Source organism: Alternaria alternata (genome assembly GCF_001642055.1).
Source record: "Alternaria alternata strain SRC1lrK2f unplaced genomic scaffold CC77scaffold_8, whole genome shotgun sequence".
Classification (NCBI taxonomy): domain Eukaryota; kingdom Fungi; phylum Ascomycota; class Dothideomycetes; order Pleosporales; family Pleosporaceae; genus Alternaria; species Alternaria alternata.
Genome location: NW_017306197.1, coordinates 656,449 through 673,299, shown reverse-complemented (window position 1 = coordinate 673,299; position 16,851 = coordinate 656,449). Strand labels below are relative to the sequence as shown.

General features: G+C 52.5%; 8 protein-coding genes across 8 annotated transcripts; 3 read left to right on the top strand and 5 right to left on the bottom strand.

Annotated features, from left to right (window-relative positions):
* Nucleotides 1–616: 616 nt before the first annotated feature.
* CC77DRAFT_832535 (hypothetical protein) lies at nt 617–5,300 on the top strand. Its single transcript, XM_018533328.1, has 3 exons — nt 617–1,346; nt 1,398–1,555; nt 1,601–5,300. The coding sequence occupies exons 1-3, from the start codon at nt 926–928 to the stop codon at nt 5,174–5,176; spliced, it is 4,155 nt and encodes a 1,384-aa protein (XP_018387080.1). The 5' UTR covers nt 617–925; the 3' UTR covers nt 5,177–5,300.
* Nucleotides 5,300–6,957, bottom strand: CC77DRAFT_832471 (HET-domain-containing protein). The gene has a single exon (XM_018533325.1). It carries the CDS (start codon nt 6,654–6,656, stop codon nt 5,424–5,426), a length of 1,233 nt encoding a protein of 410 aa, XP_018387079.1. The 5' UTR covers nt 6,657–6,957; the 3' UTR covers nt 5,300–5,423.
* CC77DRAFT_832495 (hypothetical protein) lies at nt 6,958–7,861 on the bottom strand. The gene is made up of 2 exons (XM_018533327.1): nt 7,639–7,861; nt 6,958–7,582 (listed from the first exon to the last, which is right to left on the bottom strand). The coding sequence occupies exon 2, from the start codon at nt 7,568–7,570 to the stop codon at nt 7,259–7,261; it is 312 nt and encodes a 103-aa protein (XP_018387078.1). The 5' UTR covers nt 7,571–7,582; nt 7,639–7,861; the 3' UTR covers nt 6,958–7,258.
* Nucleotides 7,862–8,096: 235 nt separating this feature from the next.
* On the bottom strand, nt 8,097–8,974 carry CC77DRAFT_987110 (hypothetical protein; the record flags this gene model as incomplete). The annotated part of the gene is made up of 2 exons (XM_018536232.1): nt 8,097–8,674; nt 8,728–8,974. The coding sequence occupies 2 exons, from the start codon at nt 8,969–8,971 to the stop codon at nt 8,097–8,099; spliced, it is 822 nt and encodes a 273-aa protein (XP_018387077.1).
* A 799-nt stretch (nt 8,975–9,773) lies between these two features.
* CC77DRAFT_1049419 (hypothetical protein) lies at nt 9,774–10,956 on the top strand (the record flags this gene model as incomplete). The annotated part of the gene is made up of 4 exons (XM_018527575.1): nt 9,774–9,787; nt 9,847–10,004; nt 10,038–10,156; nt 10,186–10,956. 4 exons carry the CDS (start codon nt 9,774–9,776, stop codon nt 10,954–10,956), a joined length of 1,062 nt encoding a protein of 353 aa, XP_018387076.1.
* Nucleotides 10,957–12,246: 1,290 nt separating this feature from the next.
* Nucleotides 12,247–13,842, bottom strand: CC77DRAFT_933284 (hypothetical protein; the record flags this gene model as incomplete). Its single annotated transcript, XM_018534307.1, has 2 exons — nt 12,247–13,202; nt 13,251–13,842. The coding sequence occupies 2 exons, from the start codon at nt 13,840–13,842 to the stop codon at nt 12,247–12,249; spliced, it is 1,548 nt and encodes a 515-aa protein (XP_018387075.1).
* A 361-nt stretch (nt 13,843–14,203) lies between these two features.
* Nucleotides 14,204–15,468, bottom strand: CC77DRAFT_829641 (Phox-like protein). Its single transcript, XM_018533322.1, has 4 exons — nt 15,024–15,468; nt 14,822–14,847; nt 14,678–14,772; nt 14,204–14,614 (listed from the first exon to the last, which is right to left on the bottom strand). The coding sequence occupies exons 1-4, from the start codon at nt 15,369–15,371 to the stop codon at nt 14,541–14,543; spliced, it is 543 nt and encodes a 180-aa protein (XP_018387074.1). The 5' UTR covers nt 15,372–15,468; the 3' UTR covers nt 14,204–14,540.
* A 623-nt stretch (nt 15,469–16,091) lies between these two features.
* On the top strand, nt 16,092–16,838 carry CC77DRAFT_1060453 (hypothetical protein; the record flags this gene model as incomplete). The annotated part of the gene is made up of 3 exons (XM_018528338.1): nt 16,092–16,212; nt 16,261–16,510; nt 16,562–16,838. The coding sequence occupies 3 exons, from the start codon at nt 16,092–16,094 to the stop codon at nt 16,836–16,838; spliced, it is 648 nt and encodes a 215-aa protein (XP_018387073.1).
* Between the last annotated feature and the right edge of the window lie 13 nt (nt 16,839–16,851).

Here is a 16,851-nt window from a genome sequence, read left to right as displayed (position 1 = left end):
GCAACGGCTACTCGGCTAGGATTGCATGCAAATAAGATCTGTATGCCCGGTCAGCGCATTTGACAGTTCCGGACAGCATGGGAAGCACAACTGGGTACCCCAGATTCCGTGGGCCGCGTTCCGGCCGCTATTGCCAACAACTCATTCGAGGCCAAGATGCACAGCCACACCATCATCGTTACCCAGAAGAGGAGAAGCCTATGCCGAGTGGCCGAAGACAGGCGGGCGGCCGCCAATTTAGTCTAGTACGGGGCCTCAGAATGGGCTGGGAATACGACCAAGAGCCAATGAGTAAGCGTGCAGTGGCCATTGAGGTGTTTTGAAGGATTCTCGCGTTGGGAACACGCGGCCATGCGTCGCTGTTGATGGGGAGCGTTTTCCAGTCTGCGCAGACATGGGCAGTTGGATAGTCAAGTACAAATCTGTCACCCGGTAGATGGATCATCCAGAACTCGGCGATCTCCAAGAACCCTTTCCAAGGTTCGCGTCATAGGCATGTCTAATCCCTGCCGCGCGCCCAGAAATCCCTCCACAAGTCTAACTCCACCACGGACCTCAGATATACGTACTACGCCTACCGCTCTTTCGCTCCTTGTAGTTCCCTAATTTTCCCTCCTCCTCACTTTGCACTCGCCTGTGATTCTGTGCTCTCGTCGCTCGTTTCCGAAGAACGCTCTAGTCCCTGCATCGTAACATTCAGCGAGCCGGTGTACCCGTGGCTCGCGCGCCTGGCTCAGTACCGACAACGCGCCCGTAGAGCACCTGCATTGTGTACCGCAGCGAGGAGAGACCTTCCACTTATACTTAATACCACCACTCGTCGCTGCCATGGGTCGTCCAAAGAGAGGTAAATAATGCGCCTGCTACATAATGGCTGCCCTCCCTACTGTGTCAGCAGGGCTGGTCTTTGGAAGAACATTCACTAATGTTGCGCCCTGTTCGCCCCTTCACAGTTCTGTCGTTCATGTCACAATGGGGTGGTTCCAACCAGAATACCTTGCAGAAGAACCCTCCGTCCGCTGGACCCTCGCCGGGCCCCGCGTCCCCCGCTCCGCCTTCACCCTCTACCAAGCAACCGGTAACTTCAGCCAACTTTGCGCAATCCGCCACGGCTCTGGACACGTATAACAACGAGCGACCCCCCTCTCGGGCAACTCAACGCGACCGTAGCGATTCCCGAGCCTCAGTGCGCCCCATGTCCATGATTCAAACATATCAACCGCCAGTCATGGAAGTAAGCCAGGATACACTGCCCGAGTTGCAGCGCATCTTCATGTTCCTGAACAGCCACTCGAACAAGCTGTACCAAGAGGGTTATTTCCTCAAGTTCCACGACACCGACACTCGTACGTCAGATCTGTAGGCAATGCTTGTTTGTGATACTGACGGCAATGCAGGTGGCCGTCCCGCGCCAGATCGAAGGTGGCAGGAGTACTTCGTCCAGCTCGTCGGCACCATCCTCTCACTATGGGATGCGAGTGCGCTGGACCAGGCCGGTGGTGAGACTGAAGTCTTGCCGACCTTCATCAACCTGACAGATGCTGCGATCCACATGGTACGTTCATCCATAACTTCCATACGGCCTCCCTAACCCCACCAGATCCCTTCCATGACCCTGAAAGACGGAAAGAAGCTCGACAACATCCTCAGCGTTTCGACAGCGGCTAGCAACAAGTTCCTCTTCCACTTCGATTCCTACCACGCGCTTACGCAATGGACCGCCGGCATCCGCCTCGCCATGTACGAACATACAACTCTCTCGGAAGCATACACGGGCGCATTGATTGCTGGCAAGGGCAAGACGCTCAACAACATTCGCATGATTCTGGATCGGCAGTGCGCAAAGTACGAGGACTGGGTGCGCGTTCGATTCGGCGCAGGCACCCCATGGCGCCGCTGCTGGTGTGTTGTCTCTCCACCAGACGAGAAGGAATACATCAAACTGCAGAAGCTACAAAAGAAGGGCAGCGCTTACGAGCGGCCGCCAGTACTCAAGGGCGACATCAAGTTCTACGAGACCAAGAAGGTTACCAAGAAAACAAAAGCCATTGCCACTGTCAAGGATGCATACTCATGTTACGCCATCTACCCACAGTCGAAGCCGCTAATCGATCAGTCCACGCTGGTCAAGATTGAGGGCAAGATTACAATACACTCCACGCCAGAAAGCACGACAGAAGGGTTCGTCTTTGTCATGCCAGAATCGCGTCCGGCTATTTCAGGTTTTGAGATTATGCTCCAGTACCTCTTCCCTGTGTTTGATACATTTTCACTGTACGGACGCCCAAAGAAGTTGATTGCGGATGTGTTGGATACTCGCGGTTTGATGTTCGCCATGCCTTCTGACAGACGGTACGGTTACTTGGAGATGTGGGATGTTGTGGGCTTGATCAATACCGAAGGCAGTGACAAATGGTCAGAGCGCCAGTGGAGGAAACAATTGAAGGACTTGACTTCAACACGTATGATGTCCGCAAACCAGGACGCTGAATCGATCTACAGCCGCGCCAGTCGCAGGAATACCGTCAGCCGAGCAGGCTTCACACCACGCGGTCTACGATTCGAAGACCAAGGTTCTGTTCGCTCTAGTCCGTCCACACGCCAGTCATCGCCTACACGTAAATTCCCCGATTTTGAGGTACAAAAGCCACGTCGTGTTGGAACGGCTCCCGCAGCGAACCCATTCGGCACTCCACGCCATCAGCGATCGGTATCGGAGCAAGTCAATGGACCCAACAACCAGAACACACCGTCGAGGTTCACGCGAGACGAAACGCCCTACGAAGACGAACGTGCGCCGACTCCTCCCCAGCACCGTGTGCTCCCCAGCTCCTCAAATGGAGCAGTCCAACCTTACGACTCGGCGTCCGACTACGATGAGAGCCCTATCAAGGAGCCACAGAATCTACCTCCACCTCCTGCAGATTTGTCCGCTCCTCCGCAGGGTTATGTCGATCTTCCTCCTACTCAGGAGCACGCTGCCTATCAAAAGCCGCCCATTCGTCCCAACATGCCTATGGCGAAGCCAAATCCTGCGGTCGATTCTGCTACGCTGCAGCAAATGGCTGACGCGTCACATGGATCGTTTCCAGGTGGCATAGCTGGTGCAGGTGCAGCGGCAGCCTGGAGAAACCAGGACACTATTCAGAGTAGGCGCAGTGGCGAATACAACGGATATGGTGATCAGGGGCAGTCTATGTATCTTGGTGTAAACTCAAGGCCACCTCCATCGAACCAAAACTCTGGTAATCGCCTATCTACCATTCCTGCATCGCCCTACATCGAGCACTCTGAATTCGTCGATTCGCCATCAGGCTACCAGCCGACAGCTCCGCCAGTTCCAGAACATAGTGAGTTGCCGCCGCAGCCCCCTACCCACGAGCTCCCTTACCGCCCACACCCCGAAAGTGGCGGTATACCTCGTAAACCAGTACCAGGTCGGTCTCCCCTAGCCTCAGAAGAGGATGACACCCTCTCGACCACTAGCTCAAGACTCGATAGTTTACGAGAAGACGTAATCGACCCCGAAGCTCTCGACGCTTTCAACATCCAACCTACGCTGCACCGTCAGGCAAGCGCATCTAGTAGCCGCTACGACGACGATGCGATATCAACTTCTACACCAGACTATGCCAGCATTGCTGAAGAGGAGGAGCCTGCGCCTCCACCACGAAGGGTGCCCGAACGACGCACCGATCGCCCTAGAAGTGGCGTCTTGACGATGATCGGAGATCCCAATGTAAAGCCTCCTTCGGATGAAGATCCGCATGGCTACAAATCCGTGCTGGACCCAGCACGAGCACCTGCAGCTGCAGCTGTGCCCAGTATTGATTTTGGCCCAACGTACGCTCTGGACTTTGACGGCAAGCGCCCAGGCACCAGCGGAACCATGACACAGATGTTGCACGACAACAGCGCCTCGCGATCCAAAGAGAACCTTGCGACAACTCCGAACGAACAGAATCGACTATCGTTCATCTCTGGAGGAAGCACACCAAACACGCCTATGCACATGCGTAGTGGTTCAAACTCTCCACAGATAACCGACTCACGACAGGTCGCGTGGCAACCAGCTACAGCCTCACCACAGCAGCCAGATAGACAGAGGCTGGATCCTGAAGACTGGGTGATGCACCGTGCGACTCAGCAGCAGCCTATGATGTATGGACATGGGAGAAGCAAGTCGCATACCCCTCCTCCGTTCGGTCGCACGCATTCCGGAGACTGGAGTCAAATGCAACCTACTATTGGTCGCACACACTCTGGAGATTGGAGCCAGATGCAGCCTCCTATCGGCCGCACACATTCTGGGGACTGGAGTCAAATACGGCGTTCGCCTCAGGGTTCGCCTGGACCCGCTCGTCCACCTAGTCGCCCGTTGAGCCGTGGTGCTGACACATTGCTTGATCAACGGCCCACCACCTTATCAGCTCGCGAGCAGGAACAGGTTGCTCGAATGACGAACACTCCTCTTCTGGACTTGTCGCAAAACCCCAAGAAACTACAGAAGCCGCCTCCAACAGGACTGACAGGCTACATCGATCACCGTGAGAAGGAGAAGGCAGCTCAAAAGGCCAATCGCCACAGCTATACTCCGGCTATGCAATCTGAGATCGATAGGCGCACATTGCAGAACCAACAGCGTCAAATGATGGAGGTTCAGCAACGCCAGCAGCAGATGATGCAACAGCAGATGCAGCAGCAGCAATTCGCGATGGCTCAGGCTCAGAGCACCTATGCGCCGAGTATGATGGGAATGCCAACTGGCGGTGGTGCGCCCAGCGTTATGGGCGCTCCTAGCATGATGGGTACCCCTAGTATGATGGGCACTCCTAGTGTTATGGGCATGCCTACCGGGCCTGGAACGCCGTCTGGAATGGTCGGCATGGCGTACTCTACGCCAAGCCAGATGCACCCCATGTACCAGCAACAGCAACAGCAGTACTTTCCCCAGACACCAACCCCACAGATGAATATCCCTGGTGGCTGGATTTCACCAGCGCAGACGCCGCAGGGCCAGTACTTCCCACAGTCGTCGCCGCAAGGCTATGGCAACATGGCTCAGCAGCAACAGCAGCAGAACCCGCCCACACAGGCCTACGGCGCAAGCTTCGACCAGGCGCAGCAGGCAGCCAAATTCGCGCAGCAACAGGCTCAGGGACAGTACCGACGTTGAACAGATGGAATATGAAATTAGGAAGTGGTCGAGATTATCTCTGGGTCGATTACAATTGGATTGAAGAGTATGAGACGAGATGCCAATGTTCACTGTATATACTTTTGTGTCTGCATCTTCTTCTCGTACATAGTATTAGATAGTGAGTAGTGGTGCATGTGGAGCTTTGAATTGGATTGGAAGGCTCGCATGTTGTAATGTGGGGACGTTAATGGAGTTTATGATGATTGAGGAAACAATTGAGTGTTTAGTTGTCTACTGCAATATAACTCGCAGGGCTATCAAATTCTTTTCGTGCCGAGTCGGCGGATCTGAAAAAGTCCCTGTATTCATTCCCGACAAGATATGCAGTTAGACCATGGCTGCGAGCGATGTGAAATCGTATCTCAGTCTCCGGAAAAGGAACTTCCAAAACTCTCTCCAACAATTGGCCGATTCGGACAAGTTCATCTTCACGCCATCTTGCCTCCCAGCTCATTTCGGTACTGGCGTGGTAGAAGATATCGAGCAGAACATCCTTTGCTGATTTACGATAGTCAACTACGATGGTTGAGCCATACTTCGCTATTCCCACAACAGCATAGACTTTGTCTCGGATATCTTCACACTCGTGGGCATTGTATGTTTCCATCAGGGAATCGATAGCAATGTCGCTGGGCCGGCCCACATACTGGTCCGATACTTTCGCCGCATGCGAAGCCCTAGTCTTAACGATGGACATGGCTGGACTGGAACGAACGGCGTTGTAAAAAGGCGTGTCCATCTCCTTATAGTATCTGGATATGATACTTACATAATAGTACAATTGTTCGAACTTGTACCATTCGAGAATCTCAGAGCCACAATGAATCTCTACACGTTCCGCGTGCACGACTTCTTGGATGATCCACATGCGCGACCAATATCTTCTCTTACATAATGACAACACACTGAGTACCTCTTTCGAGTTCCAGGTAGTCACTCCCTTCGTTCCACGCATAAGAAGAGTCTTGCCGGATTTGTTCTTGCAAGCGAACATGAGCCGTACAGTGCTCGGATTGCACCACTCCCAACTCACCAAAGTCCGCATGGCGAGATCACTATCGTCGCTCTCTTTGCCAAGCCAGATCAAAACCAATACAGCATCTCTGTATATATAGTCCATCATCCGTACTTGATGATTGCGCTCATGAACTTCTGACTGTTGTATACAGAGGGCGTCAATCCAAAATGGCCCGTAATTGCCATGAAGCAGCTGTTGGTGTAGGAAGTCCCATAAGTTCTCGCGGACTGGAACTTTCACACGGTTGATTTCGATGTTGGTGTAGGTTGCATTGGCACCCCATGTGTACGATAAAGCTTTGTAAGGTGGAGAGTACCCGAGCCTGTAGGTTTGCATGTTGCATTTGATTATGTCTTCGTTGTTTTTGGGTTGGAGTTGGAGTAGCCTGAACTCCCGGCTTTTCCGATCGACCGGACACGATGTGTAAGGGTCGTCCATCGGTCACTATTAGCATGCAACACGGACGGTGGACACTCTTTTCTCGATATGCTGCGTGATTGTGTGGTGTGAGAGTGTTGGGAATCGGAGAAAGAACAAAGAGACAGCTCCAAAGATGTGACACAAATGTCTGCCTTGAGCGGTGAAGCATCTGTTAGAGCGAGGGAGGCTGTGTCTTTGTGACCCTGTCGATGGGGCTGAAGTTCTCAGCTCTATGCATACCTGGGCGGTACAATCACAGCCAATGGTAAGAGGTTAGCAGCTGCTTTGGTGTATGAATCTGCTCCTCCGAGATTTGCAACCACAGGCATACTCTGATACTAGCGAACTTCCACTAGAATTATCATGATCAGTAGAGTGTCTGGAATCACTTTGGTTGACTAAGGATGCGAGCAAGATGGAGCATGTATTCGTGAGTGGATGTGAGATGCCTCGGGAGGACGAAGTGCGGGGCATCTCAGCTACGAAGCTACCCCTCCATGCAGCTTTCACGCCGCTAACCTCATCCCACGTCCGTCTCCACTACTCGCCCTGCATGAGGCCCGTCATCGTATCCATCACTCATCATCATCGGCCGACGTTTCTTCCATTTGGTTCCAAGCTTAACTCGTTCCGATAATGTTGCCGTGAACCAAGATGGGTTCTGAGTTGGTGAAGTTCTTTACGTCGTCCATGATCTCCTTGGTTCCTGGATCCTGCATAGCCTTTCCAACAGCTTCTTGGCTGTCAAACTCCATGACGGAGGAGATGGAGTATGGGCCATCGGCACTGAGTTCGCTGACGGCGTAGGACTTCAGACCGTGTGGGCCCCAGTGCTTCATGGCGAGGGGCATGTGTGTCTTGAGATAGTACTCCTTGTCAAAAGTGGAGCCCTCCTTGCGAGGGTAGAGGACGATAGCGGTTGCGCCAGGCATGATGATGTTTAGCTGGAAGGCGTTGTAAGAGCTCTGTTGGCTGTGAGTAGAGGTTGGCAGATACTTGCAAGATGTACTGACTGTTGTAGTAGATCCGATGAGTGTAGCTGAACAGTACCGACGTGGGTATTAGTGTCTTTATAGCTGCGCCGGTTTCTTAGATCGACTCAGTACCCCACTTCGATCCTTACAGCCGCTTCGGATCCTCCAGTCTTGTACACTCGCTCGTGATTACTCGTAGTTCCACTCCGATCGGTCTTAGGAAATACTCTGTTGGCTTTTGTCAGCTACGCCCATTTCCTGACTACGTACCAGCTCCAGACACTTGTCGCTCAAGGTTGGCCGGATCTTCCCGAGTGGATATGATCGCACGCATTTGGAGCAAGTATTTTTTGGCTATCTTGCTAAGCTGATCTGTTGCCAGACATTTACTTCAACGCTGTCGCGGTGCGCCAGCTGTGTCGTGATGTTGAAAGTCCGGTACAACCCCCGATATCTCCGTATGCGAGCCCTGTCTTGCACATAATCACAGCTTGGTAGGTGGCTTATTCTTAACATCTGGGCGATTACGTGCAATTAGGCTGTCCTGGATGACCACGATCCGTTGTGCCCCCGGCCTCGTATCATTTCCGGGAAAAGATATGGACGGTATCGGCACGTCGTCTCGCAACCCAGCTGTCCTCATATCTCCCCATAATCTTCCTCCAGAAGGTGCTTTTGTTCTCGCCCATATGAAAGCCATCTTGTTCATTCCCCTGAGTCTCAACCCAATGACTGTATGCATTTCTGTTACGATCCGGAACTGAGGTGGATCTCGCGGTGCCCATTGCTGGCTGTTTTTCACTGCGATACTTGTGCGCTGGGAGACAACCGCTTCCTGTATAACGAGGCCGATACCTGAATCTGAGAATCGTTCAGGTAGTATGGAGTTAGAGACGCGACCTTCCTCTTCGTGTGCGCAGTCTGTCAGTTTGAATCGAAGCGCGGGATCTAGCCCTACAAATGCGTCCGACAATCTTCCACCGTCTATGACACATGAGCGACCCGATTCGAAGAAGACCTGTAGCGTGGGAAAGAATGTGTTCAGGGTCCAGTAAACAATCTCTAAGCGTGGTCAGCTCTGACGTCCTTGTACGCTACGCATCCTCTACACGGACTCTCGTTCACTAATTGACTGGCCACAATCGTGTTTCCAATCTCGCCTGCGTGCGCCGATCTGGTTGTTCGTGGTAAAAAAGTACTTCGGTCCACGGTACGTATTGTCGTCGCATCTGATCCCCGATCGGTATCATCTTGCACCAAATCCTCGTTGAGCTGTTCCCTGTTTCTCGAGAGCGGAGGAAGGCTGCGGCGTCGCGTCTCTGAATACAAATCTTGCGTCGGACATTTGTAATAATCCATGCGATGGAAGCAGCTACTGTGTGTCCGCAGGTCTTTGCAATGGTCATCGGATCTTGGACGCTTGTATAGTGGCCTTGGATTGCTATGACAAATATGGGATATGTATTTGTGATTGCGATAGAAACGACGGAAAACTGAATGGTCCAAGATCCGAGGCGTAGAAGCGCGACAGACTGCGTTTGCGTGCGCCTCGAATATGACTTCACTGTCATTGGAAGAACAAAACCGAATTGACCCACACTATGGAGGAGGTCCACCCGGGCTTTCCACTAAACACGTGTTCTACTTCCATGCAGTTGATAGCCTGGATTACTAAAGGCAAATCTATTGGTTCTTCGGGATGATATCAGCAGCGTTCCGGTATGTACTGCATTTCATTGCACTGTCAAGCGAATACTATCTAATCAAAGACTTGCACAAAACGCACTTTCCCTGGCCATAGAGGTGTTATCATATGTCACACCTCGAGTTCAGAAAGCCTTGTATAGAGGACTGCCATGTAGTTGCCTTTCTGGGCGGACGTGAGTGTGCGGCCGCACATGTACGCTGAGTGAGCAGAATACGATTCACCTCCAACATTCTGTCTCAGGTGACGCTTAAATGAAGTAGTGTCTATGTACCCACGTGCTCTCGCCTGTGTCTAAGAAGGTGCAAGAGATCTCAGTCCGCACCTGCATCACTTCACTAGCGGCTCTTGGCAGGTGCTCTTGCCCTGACTGCTTGTTTACTCCCACACACACTCACTCTCAAATTGAACCAACTCAGTTCATTTTCTTCTGCAGCCGGTAAGAAAAACAGAGCGATGACAGCCACTACGTAAGTCTCACCGTCTGCACATCGCGCACTTCAGCAGTCGCCAACTAACCTTACACCAGACGAGCTGGAAGCAAGCGCGCAGCTGGCGAGGTTACAGATGCCGCTACACCTACCTGGGAACCCAAAAGGCCTTTCAAGAATATTGCAACGGCTGCGAGTAGTAAAGAGCCCGCCACAGAAGACCCACAGTGCTTCCGCTTCCTCGATCTTTCTCCAGGTATGGTTTTTCTACTCTTACAATGTGTCTTAGATACTGACGCCACTCAGAGCTACGAAATAGAGTGTACGAATATGCCAAAGAAGATGACACTCGACAGTTCGCTCTACATCCGATATACTCCTACCTTCACCTCAAGTCGTATTCCAAGGGTACCTGGTAATATCTCGCTGTGACCCAGGTCTGCAAGCAAGTTCGCGCGGAGTATCGTCCGATTTGGGTCCAGGATCTTCGTGTCGGATTCGCATCAACTTGTGGAGTGACACTTTTCGCTGATACATTTCTGCATTATGGGAGCGGAACCAACCATATGCCTAAGCTAGTGCAGTTCTCGTGGGCTCATGGTCACGACAACGAGAAGTCCTTTGATTTGATGCCTATACTACGTCTACATGCGCGATCTCCATCATTACGGACTGAATTCGTTCCACAACTGATTGCTCAAGGCGGATATACTGTGGACGACGACATGTGCAGAAGTTGCTCAAATCAGATCCGCGATTATGATTCTATATCTGACTTCGAGAACTGCGAATGTCCAGATTACGATTGGACCCACGATGAGTGGTCGGCTTTCAAGTTTGAACAGATGGAATATACACACAGCATACGAAACTTCATCCACAACCCAAACAAGTCTTGGCTTGAAGCAATACGAGAGGACAAGATGACGGTAACATGTGCAATTAATGAGGAGAGTTGCCAAGGTACCTTTAGGATTCTCTGCAGAGAACCAATCTGTCAGACAACCACCAAATCTCAACCAGCTTTGGACTTACTGGAGCAATGGGGGATTTTCGATCTTGACGTTAAGAAATGTACGGTGTTTGTGATGGCTTATGAAGATGAACAGATTACGGAGAGGAATGGACGGAAGATCACCAACTCGGTTGTGCGCGAAGTTCGCGTTCACAAGGTACCCACAAAAGACCAGGCCGCTTCGTCCATCTAAATACTTGCTGGAACAGATCACAGTCTGTTCTATGTGTGTACGATGACCACTGACTATGGCCAGGCTATTCTGGGCATGTGCGACTCCGTGTATAGACGGAAATCTCTATTCTAAGATGAGTAAGATGTTTGTAAACTCGATATACAGCCAGCAAATCTCTACCACACGATATCTCCTTCTTTTGCTGTCAAAGGTGTCCCGATATTTGATGATGTCTGTGAAAATCCTGTTTGGCTCCAAAAAGTTGCGATGTGACTGGTTGTACGATGTGTAAGGACAGTCTTATTCCTACTAGGTCGTACTAGGTGCTGATCATGGTTCAGTCAACTCTTGTTGCTGCTGCATGAGTCTCTCGCTTTCTCTACATCATCGCTATCATGGCTACTTCATGCGACATGCGTACCCTCTTCCAAGGTGTCATAGAGTCACTCTTATGATCGGGATATCTTCCTGACATCCTGTTACTTGCTTGATCGCAAACCTGTCGTTTCCATCAGTATTCAGCTGCCAGAACGGCCGATCAAGACCACGAAGGATATGTTCACGGCATTTTTGAATAGACTCGTTCTTTAGTCTTCGGAATTCATGTTAGTAGCCCAGCCGATCTGGCCATACTGCTTATAAGTTTTCAGGAGTCACAAAATAATATCACGGTGAGAGCTTTACCTTCAACACAATCCAGTGCTTCCGCCAAAGTTCCAACGGCTGTTTTGCATCTCTTGTGATTTTGGAGTTGGCCGTCCATCTCTTTGTGGATCGTTTGTGCATTTCCAATGTCTGGATCTCAGCATCTTCCCGCCTTCCGATTTGCCAGCAACATTTTGCTATGTCAATAGAGAGAAGGGTGTGGAGAAAATGGACAAAGATTTATATACCTAAGGGAATGAGCCTAGCATGTGAGTCCCTATACTCAGATCTTCGTAACTAACCCGGGATGAGCGGAGTTGCTGTTCATGTGCACTGGTAGAAGACCTCTTGGAGAGGATCAACACCAACATTACAACATGAGGCCAATAGACATACTTCGATCGTCCAGCGCCTTTCAGTTAGCCATACTGCACACAATCACTGGTACCCAAACACCTCATGACAGAGCAAAACATGTTTTGTATTCTACTCCTTGGTAATATACACACGACGTTGGCCCTTCACCACAGCCAAATCCGGAAGCCCAGTCCATAAAAAACAAACGCCACAGAACCCTATCCTTCGACTTGCTCGATAGTATTTATAAGGGTATAGAATTGTAAGCCCCGCCCATGAAGATGAAAATGCTTCCAGTAAACCCCACTAATGTGCACTGGTCCCTGTACCTGTATTCACACCACTTTCCCTCTTCCGTCTCCGTCTTTGGCGCGCATTGTCTCTCAAGAACTGGGGGTCGATGAAATCGTCAGGCAGCTCAAACTCCCTTTCGACGAAATCGGGTATAGGCTGACCAAAGGCAGATGCGTTGCGACCGTGTCTGTGTTTACCAAGGGCAGCGGCGCGGAGGTGTGGTTTAGCATAAAAGGAGCTGAATGGGGCTGCAGGTTCAGGTGGCACGAATGGGAGGAGAAAGCCATGTGGACGCGGTGGTCTTCGTGGTTTCGGTGGCTCAGGTTCTTTGGGCTGCTGTCGTGGTGGTGGAGCATCGCGGCCGTTGACTACAATGTTGTCTGAGTCTTCGGTCTCTTCGCCGTCTTCTTCCTCGTCGTCTTCCCTCGCAGCGAGAGCTGCTTCCTTTTCAGCACGTAAGCGTTTCTCCTCTTCCTTCCAGACGCGGAATTTGTCGACTAGTGCTTCTACCTCTCTGACAAAGTAGTCGCGCTTGGCCTCCCAGTCCTTTCTCTCGCCGTCTGTCACGCCTGTTATGCCCATGACCTTGAGCCAGTCTGGACCCTGCAGCCCATCGAGGAGCCTCTCTAACTGCACCTTCTCGTGCATGGCGCGCTCCTTTTCGATATTGCGCAGCTGCTTCTCCTTGCGTTCAGCGCGTCGGTGTTGTGTGAAGAAGACCGAGTCGGCGAGGGGGTCTTCGCCGTCATTACGGGTGATGGCATTGGCTATAGAGGCGTAGTCGAGGACGGTGAAGGAAGTCGAGGACGGGGCTAGGGGTATTGAGGGATCTGAAGCATGGCGCGATGGGGACGAAGGTCTCGCTTTCCGTGAGCGCGTCGGGCTTAGGGAGCTTCGCGTGGGCTCAGGCGTCTTGGGCTTGATGGGCTCGTCGACAATGTATATGGGGGTATCGATATCGAGGAACTCTGCATGCGATCAGCTGGTAGGCCACGCGACATGTGACAGTGACATACCATCCTCTTTGGACACACCTGCAATGATGTCGTCGTAGTTTGAAAAGTAGACGGCGAGATCACTCTTGAGGCGGGATCCACCGTCGTGGCTTCTCAGGCTGCGCTTGTCTGTCGACGACGCTGTCGAGGCCGGGGCGGGGACAGCTGGGGGCGCAGCAAGCTTGCCGGAGCTGCCTGGCCTAGGCGTGGACCTCGCAGAGGGGACGTCGTCGGCGTCTATGCCCAGCGGGGCGGCGACGCCATTGGTGATGCGCAGGAGCTCGCCGTGTGGTTGTGTCACGGTGATCTTTGTGGGAGGTCTCGTGTCGGTCGCGTCGTCTTCCAAGGCTATGGCTGGCCGCTTCCTGCTGCTGGTGCGCGCAGGCGGAGGGGGTTTGTTGGGCGTGTGGGTTAATTGCTTGACGGATCTATCGTCATCAGCAAGCGCAAGCAATGGGCCGCTTTTGGAGGTCCGTCTTGTCGCGACGGGCGTGTTATTGTTGTTGCGCTGGGCTTGTTGGAGGGCGTCATCGCGCGACACGGGCAGGAAGTTGAGCCTCGTCTGCCGTTCATTCGAGCTTCGCAGCAGCGGAGGCCGAACGGCGTTGGCCATGATATTGAGCAGACTCGAGATCATTCGCGATTCGCTGGGTCATCTTTCAGCTATTCATCGTTGAGCTGCCATTGAGTGTCGCGCTGAGATGTGCCAAAACGCGAGCCGTTAGGGGTCGTCGAGTGGCAGAGCTCGCGCAGTTTGCCAAACGAGCTGCTGCACCCAAAACCTATCCAGTACGCCTCACCAAGACACATGCGTCGCATACAGACAAAGTGACGTTGAATTAAGCTTCATATCAGAGCCTTCCCTTCTCCATATCAGACTGTACATCAGAAGAATATTCAACGAATTGCAGTGCAGCGCATATGAGATACTTGGAAGAGTAGCGCCACCGACGCTGGTAGCCAATCAGTACCCTATGATCCCGGCAGCACCAACTCGACATTCAACATGGAAGTAATCCTGCATGAGCAACTTTACGGAAAATTTATATCTACACGTGAATCTGGAACAATGAGACGTCCTCGCGACTGCTTCAGTCGTGCTCGTTACTGTCACCGGTCGTGCACGCCCCGGACTACCGGCACCTCGATCCAAATCCAGCTCTTGTTTGCCACACCTGAGACACCAAGATCAACACGTACACCGACGAGCACCTCACGAGAAAAGAAAGTCCTTCAAGACTGGTGATCCAGCGAACTCCGGGTTGAGCAAAACGCAACTATTAATAGGTCAGCCGATGTACGCTAGCTTTGTTATCGATAAACAAACTTGAGAAAGTACGAAAGTCCTTGTTTCCGCTTTTCCAGAAAACGGGGCCTAAAGCGAGCTATGCCAGATGCATTAGTATATTAACTGGTGGAGTGATGCCGTACGAGGACATGTGACTTACATATTACGGACTTGGGTGGGAAGTGCGGCATGGAACCCGCGGCGTGAGGAAAGGTCTGGAGCAGCTTTGTGTGCAGATCTTCAAACTCCGAGTATCTGTACACAATCAGTGGATGCTTTCGAAGGTCGTGGAAACATGTCTTACCTCTTTCGTATCTTCATGGGACCACCCTGCAACAGTTAGCATGTGCATGAAGGTTCATCGCCTGGAGATAGGCAGCATCTCGCAGCTCCACCACGGGCCTTGTGCATGAAACCATCTTTTGGGAAAATAATTTCATGCAAGTGATTGGCTACGAGGATATGGCTCTGCGGACTAGCGCATCTCGATGCGGCTCGGAACTTACATCCAGTGTCTCGACCGTGCAATTGAAGACGACATAAGCCCCAAATCCAGGTGCCGCAGCCGTGCCGCTGATGACAACGTAATCATCTATCGTGACACCCTTGGCCCAGAGAACTTTGCAGTGGTCTGAGCCCTCATCCGTATGGTCCTCGAGGCCGATGGGAGTGGGGCGGCCGTTGTCAGCAGAGTAGTTGCTTAGATAGGACGCGTTGCGCTGGTGGGATTGCCAGTATGGCGGGACCACGCTGCCAACGCTGTTGCGGTCACCCGCGGTAGCAGTGGCGGGTTTTGCCCCATCTTGGGCTGGCGACGACGACGGGTCTCCAGTTTCAAAGCTCGCCGGCTCCATCCATTTACAGTAGATGGCTGGGCAGGTGGCGCGTCAAACGGGAAGGCGGTTGGTATCTAGGTGCTGCCGCGTCGAGGTGAGGGGTAGATATGTACAGTGTGGTGCTGCAACAGCTGGGCCGGAGCATGCAGCCAGTCGCGTCTAGTGTCTTGTTGACGATGAAAGAAGAATTGGCGGCGTTTGCCAGCGCTCATCTCAACCGAATGATGCGCAGCGCGAGCTAGGACGCGAGACCCTGGGTGAATGACTAGCGGGTGCTAGGGCGGTGGCCAATACGAACAAGCAAACCATTGCATCCCTGCGCAGCCGAGGGATTAATGGGAAACTTCCAATACAGCGTCTCACGATTTCCGACCCAAAGCCGCCCTTTCCACGCCGTCCACGCCGACTCCACAGTCGCCAGATGGCTCGAGTCACGGCCAACCCGTCCCCAACAGGCATCGTCCCGGGCGAGAAGGTAGGCGGGGAAACGCACGCACCCTTCCGTGAGCCTTCCTATCTGATACTCCACTAGCTTATTGCTTCCCGTCGACACATCCCTCCCTTTATATATCAGACGCCGCCTCTTTTTTCCAGCCTCCTCATCACTTTCGCTGAAGAGTTGCCCTTTATATTCGATTGTCCACCGTCTGTCGCTGACCGTCTATTATTTTAATACCTTCGCTGCATCTCCGCTAATACCACTCCTCCTCCACCATCACCACAACCCCAACCGTCAACATGCGTTCCGTCTTCGCCCTCAGCATTGCCGCCTTCACTGGCTTGGTCGCTGCTCAGGACGCTCCCCAGATGAGCTACCCATACACCATTGACCCCGACACCGTCGACCAGTCTACCAGGGGTATGTAGAGTCCTCTGTATCAACTTTGCCTCGTCTAATATGGTCAAGATTACTGGTGCGACCAGAACAGGGCACAGTGCCCGCTCATCTGCCTCCAACAGCCCGGTGTCGACTCCATGACCACCGAGCAGAACGACTGCGATTCCGACGCTCTGACCTACACCTGTGTCTGTGACAACGGTGTCTCTCCCAACATCACCCAGTACTCGCAGACCCTGCCATACTTCATCTGCCAACAATGGGGAAACAACTGCGTTGCCAACTGCAATGGTGACAGCACTTGCCAGAGCGCTTGCCGGTATGTTTGATCGATCCATCCAAGTAAAAACAACACTAACATGATTACCAGTGAGGACCACCCATGCGGAGCCCAAGACCCCTACCGCGGTAACACCTCTCTACCTACCACCATGTCCTCCACCGCCGCCCCAACCGGCTCCAACGGCGCTGCTACCAACACCATCCCCGTCACCGGCTTCGGCGGCGGCGGTGCTGAGGAGACCGGTTCCAGCGACAGCGGCTCATCTGACCAAGGCGGTGCTGGCTCCATCTTCATGCCCAACGCCGGTCTTGGTCTTGCCGCCGTCTTCGGCAGCGTCTTCTTCGGCTTCGCCGTCCTCTTGTAAACATGAGGAGAGT

Coding starts and splice junctions, on each gene's coding strand:
- CC77DRAFT_832535 (XM_018533328.1), top strand. CDS start 926: ATGTTGCGCCCTGTTCGCCCCTTCACAGTTCTGTCGTTCATGTCACAA. Junction 1,347..1,397: donor GTTCCACGACACCGACACTC/GTACGTCAGATC, acceptor ACGGCAATGCAG/GTGGCCGTCCCGCGCCAGAT. Junction 1,556..1,600: donor CAGATGCTGCGATCCACATG/GTACGTTCATCC, acceptor TAACCCCACCAG/ATCCCTTCCATGACCCTGAA.
- CC77DRAFT_832471 (XM_018533325.1), bottom strand. CDS start 6,656: ATGGACGACCCTTACACATCGTGTCCGGTCGATCGGAAAAGCCGGGAG.
- CC77DRAFT_832495 (XM_018533327.1), bottom strand. CDS start 7,570: ATGCCTGGCGCAACCGCTATCGTCCTCTACCCTCGCAAGGAGGGCTCC.
- CC77DRAFT_829641 (XM_018533322.1), bottom strand. CDS start 15,371: ATGGAGCCGGCGAGCTTTGAAACTGGAGACCCGTCGTCGTCGCCAGCC. Junction 14,773..14,821: donor CCCATGAAGATACGAAAGAG/GTAAGACATGTT, acceptor GATTGTGTACAG/ATACTCGGAGTTTGAAGATC. Junction 14,615..14,677: donor CCCACCCAAGTCCGTAATAT/GTAAGTCACATG, acceptor CATCTGGCATAG/CTCGCTTTAGGCCCCGTTTT.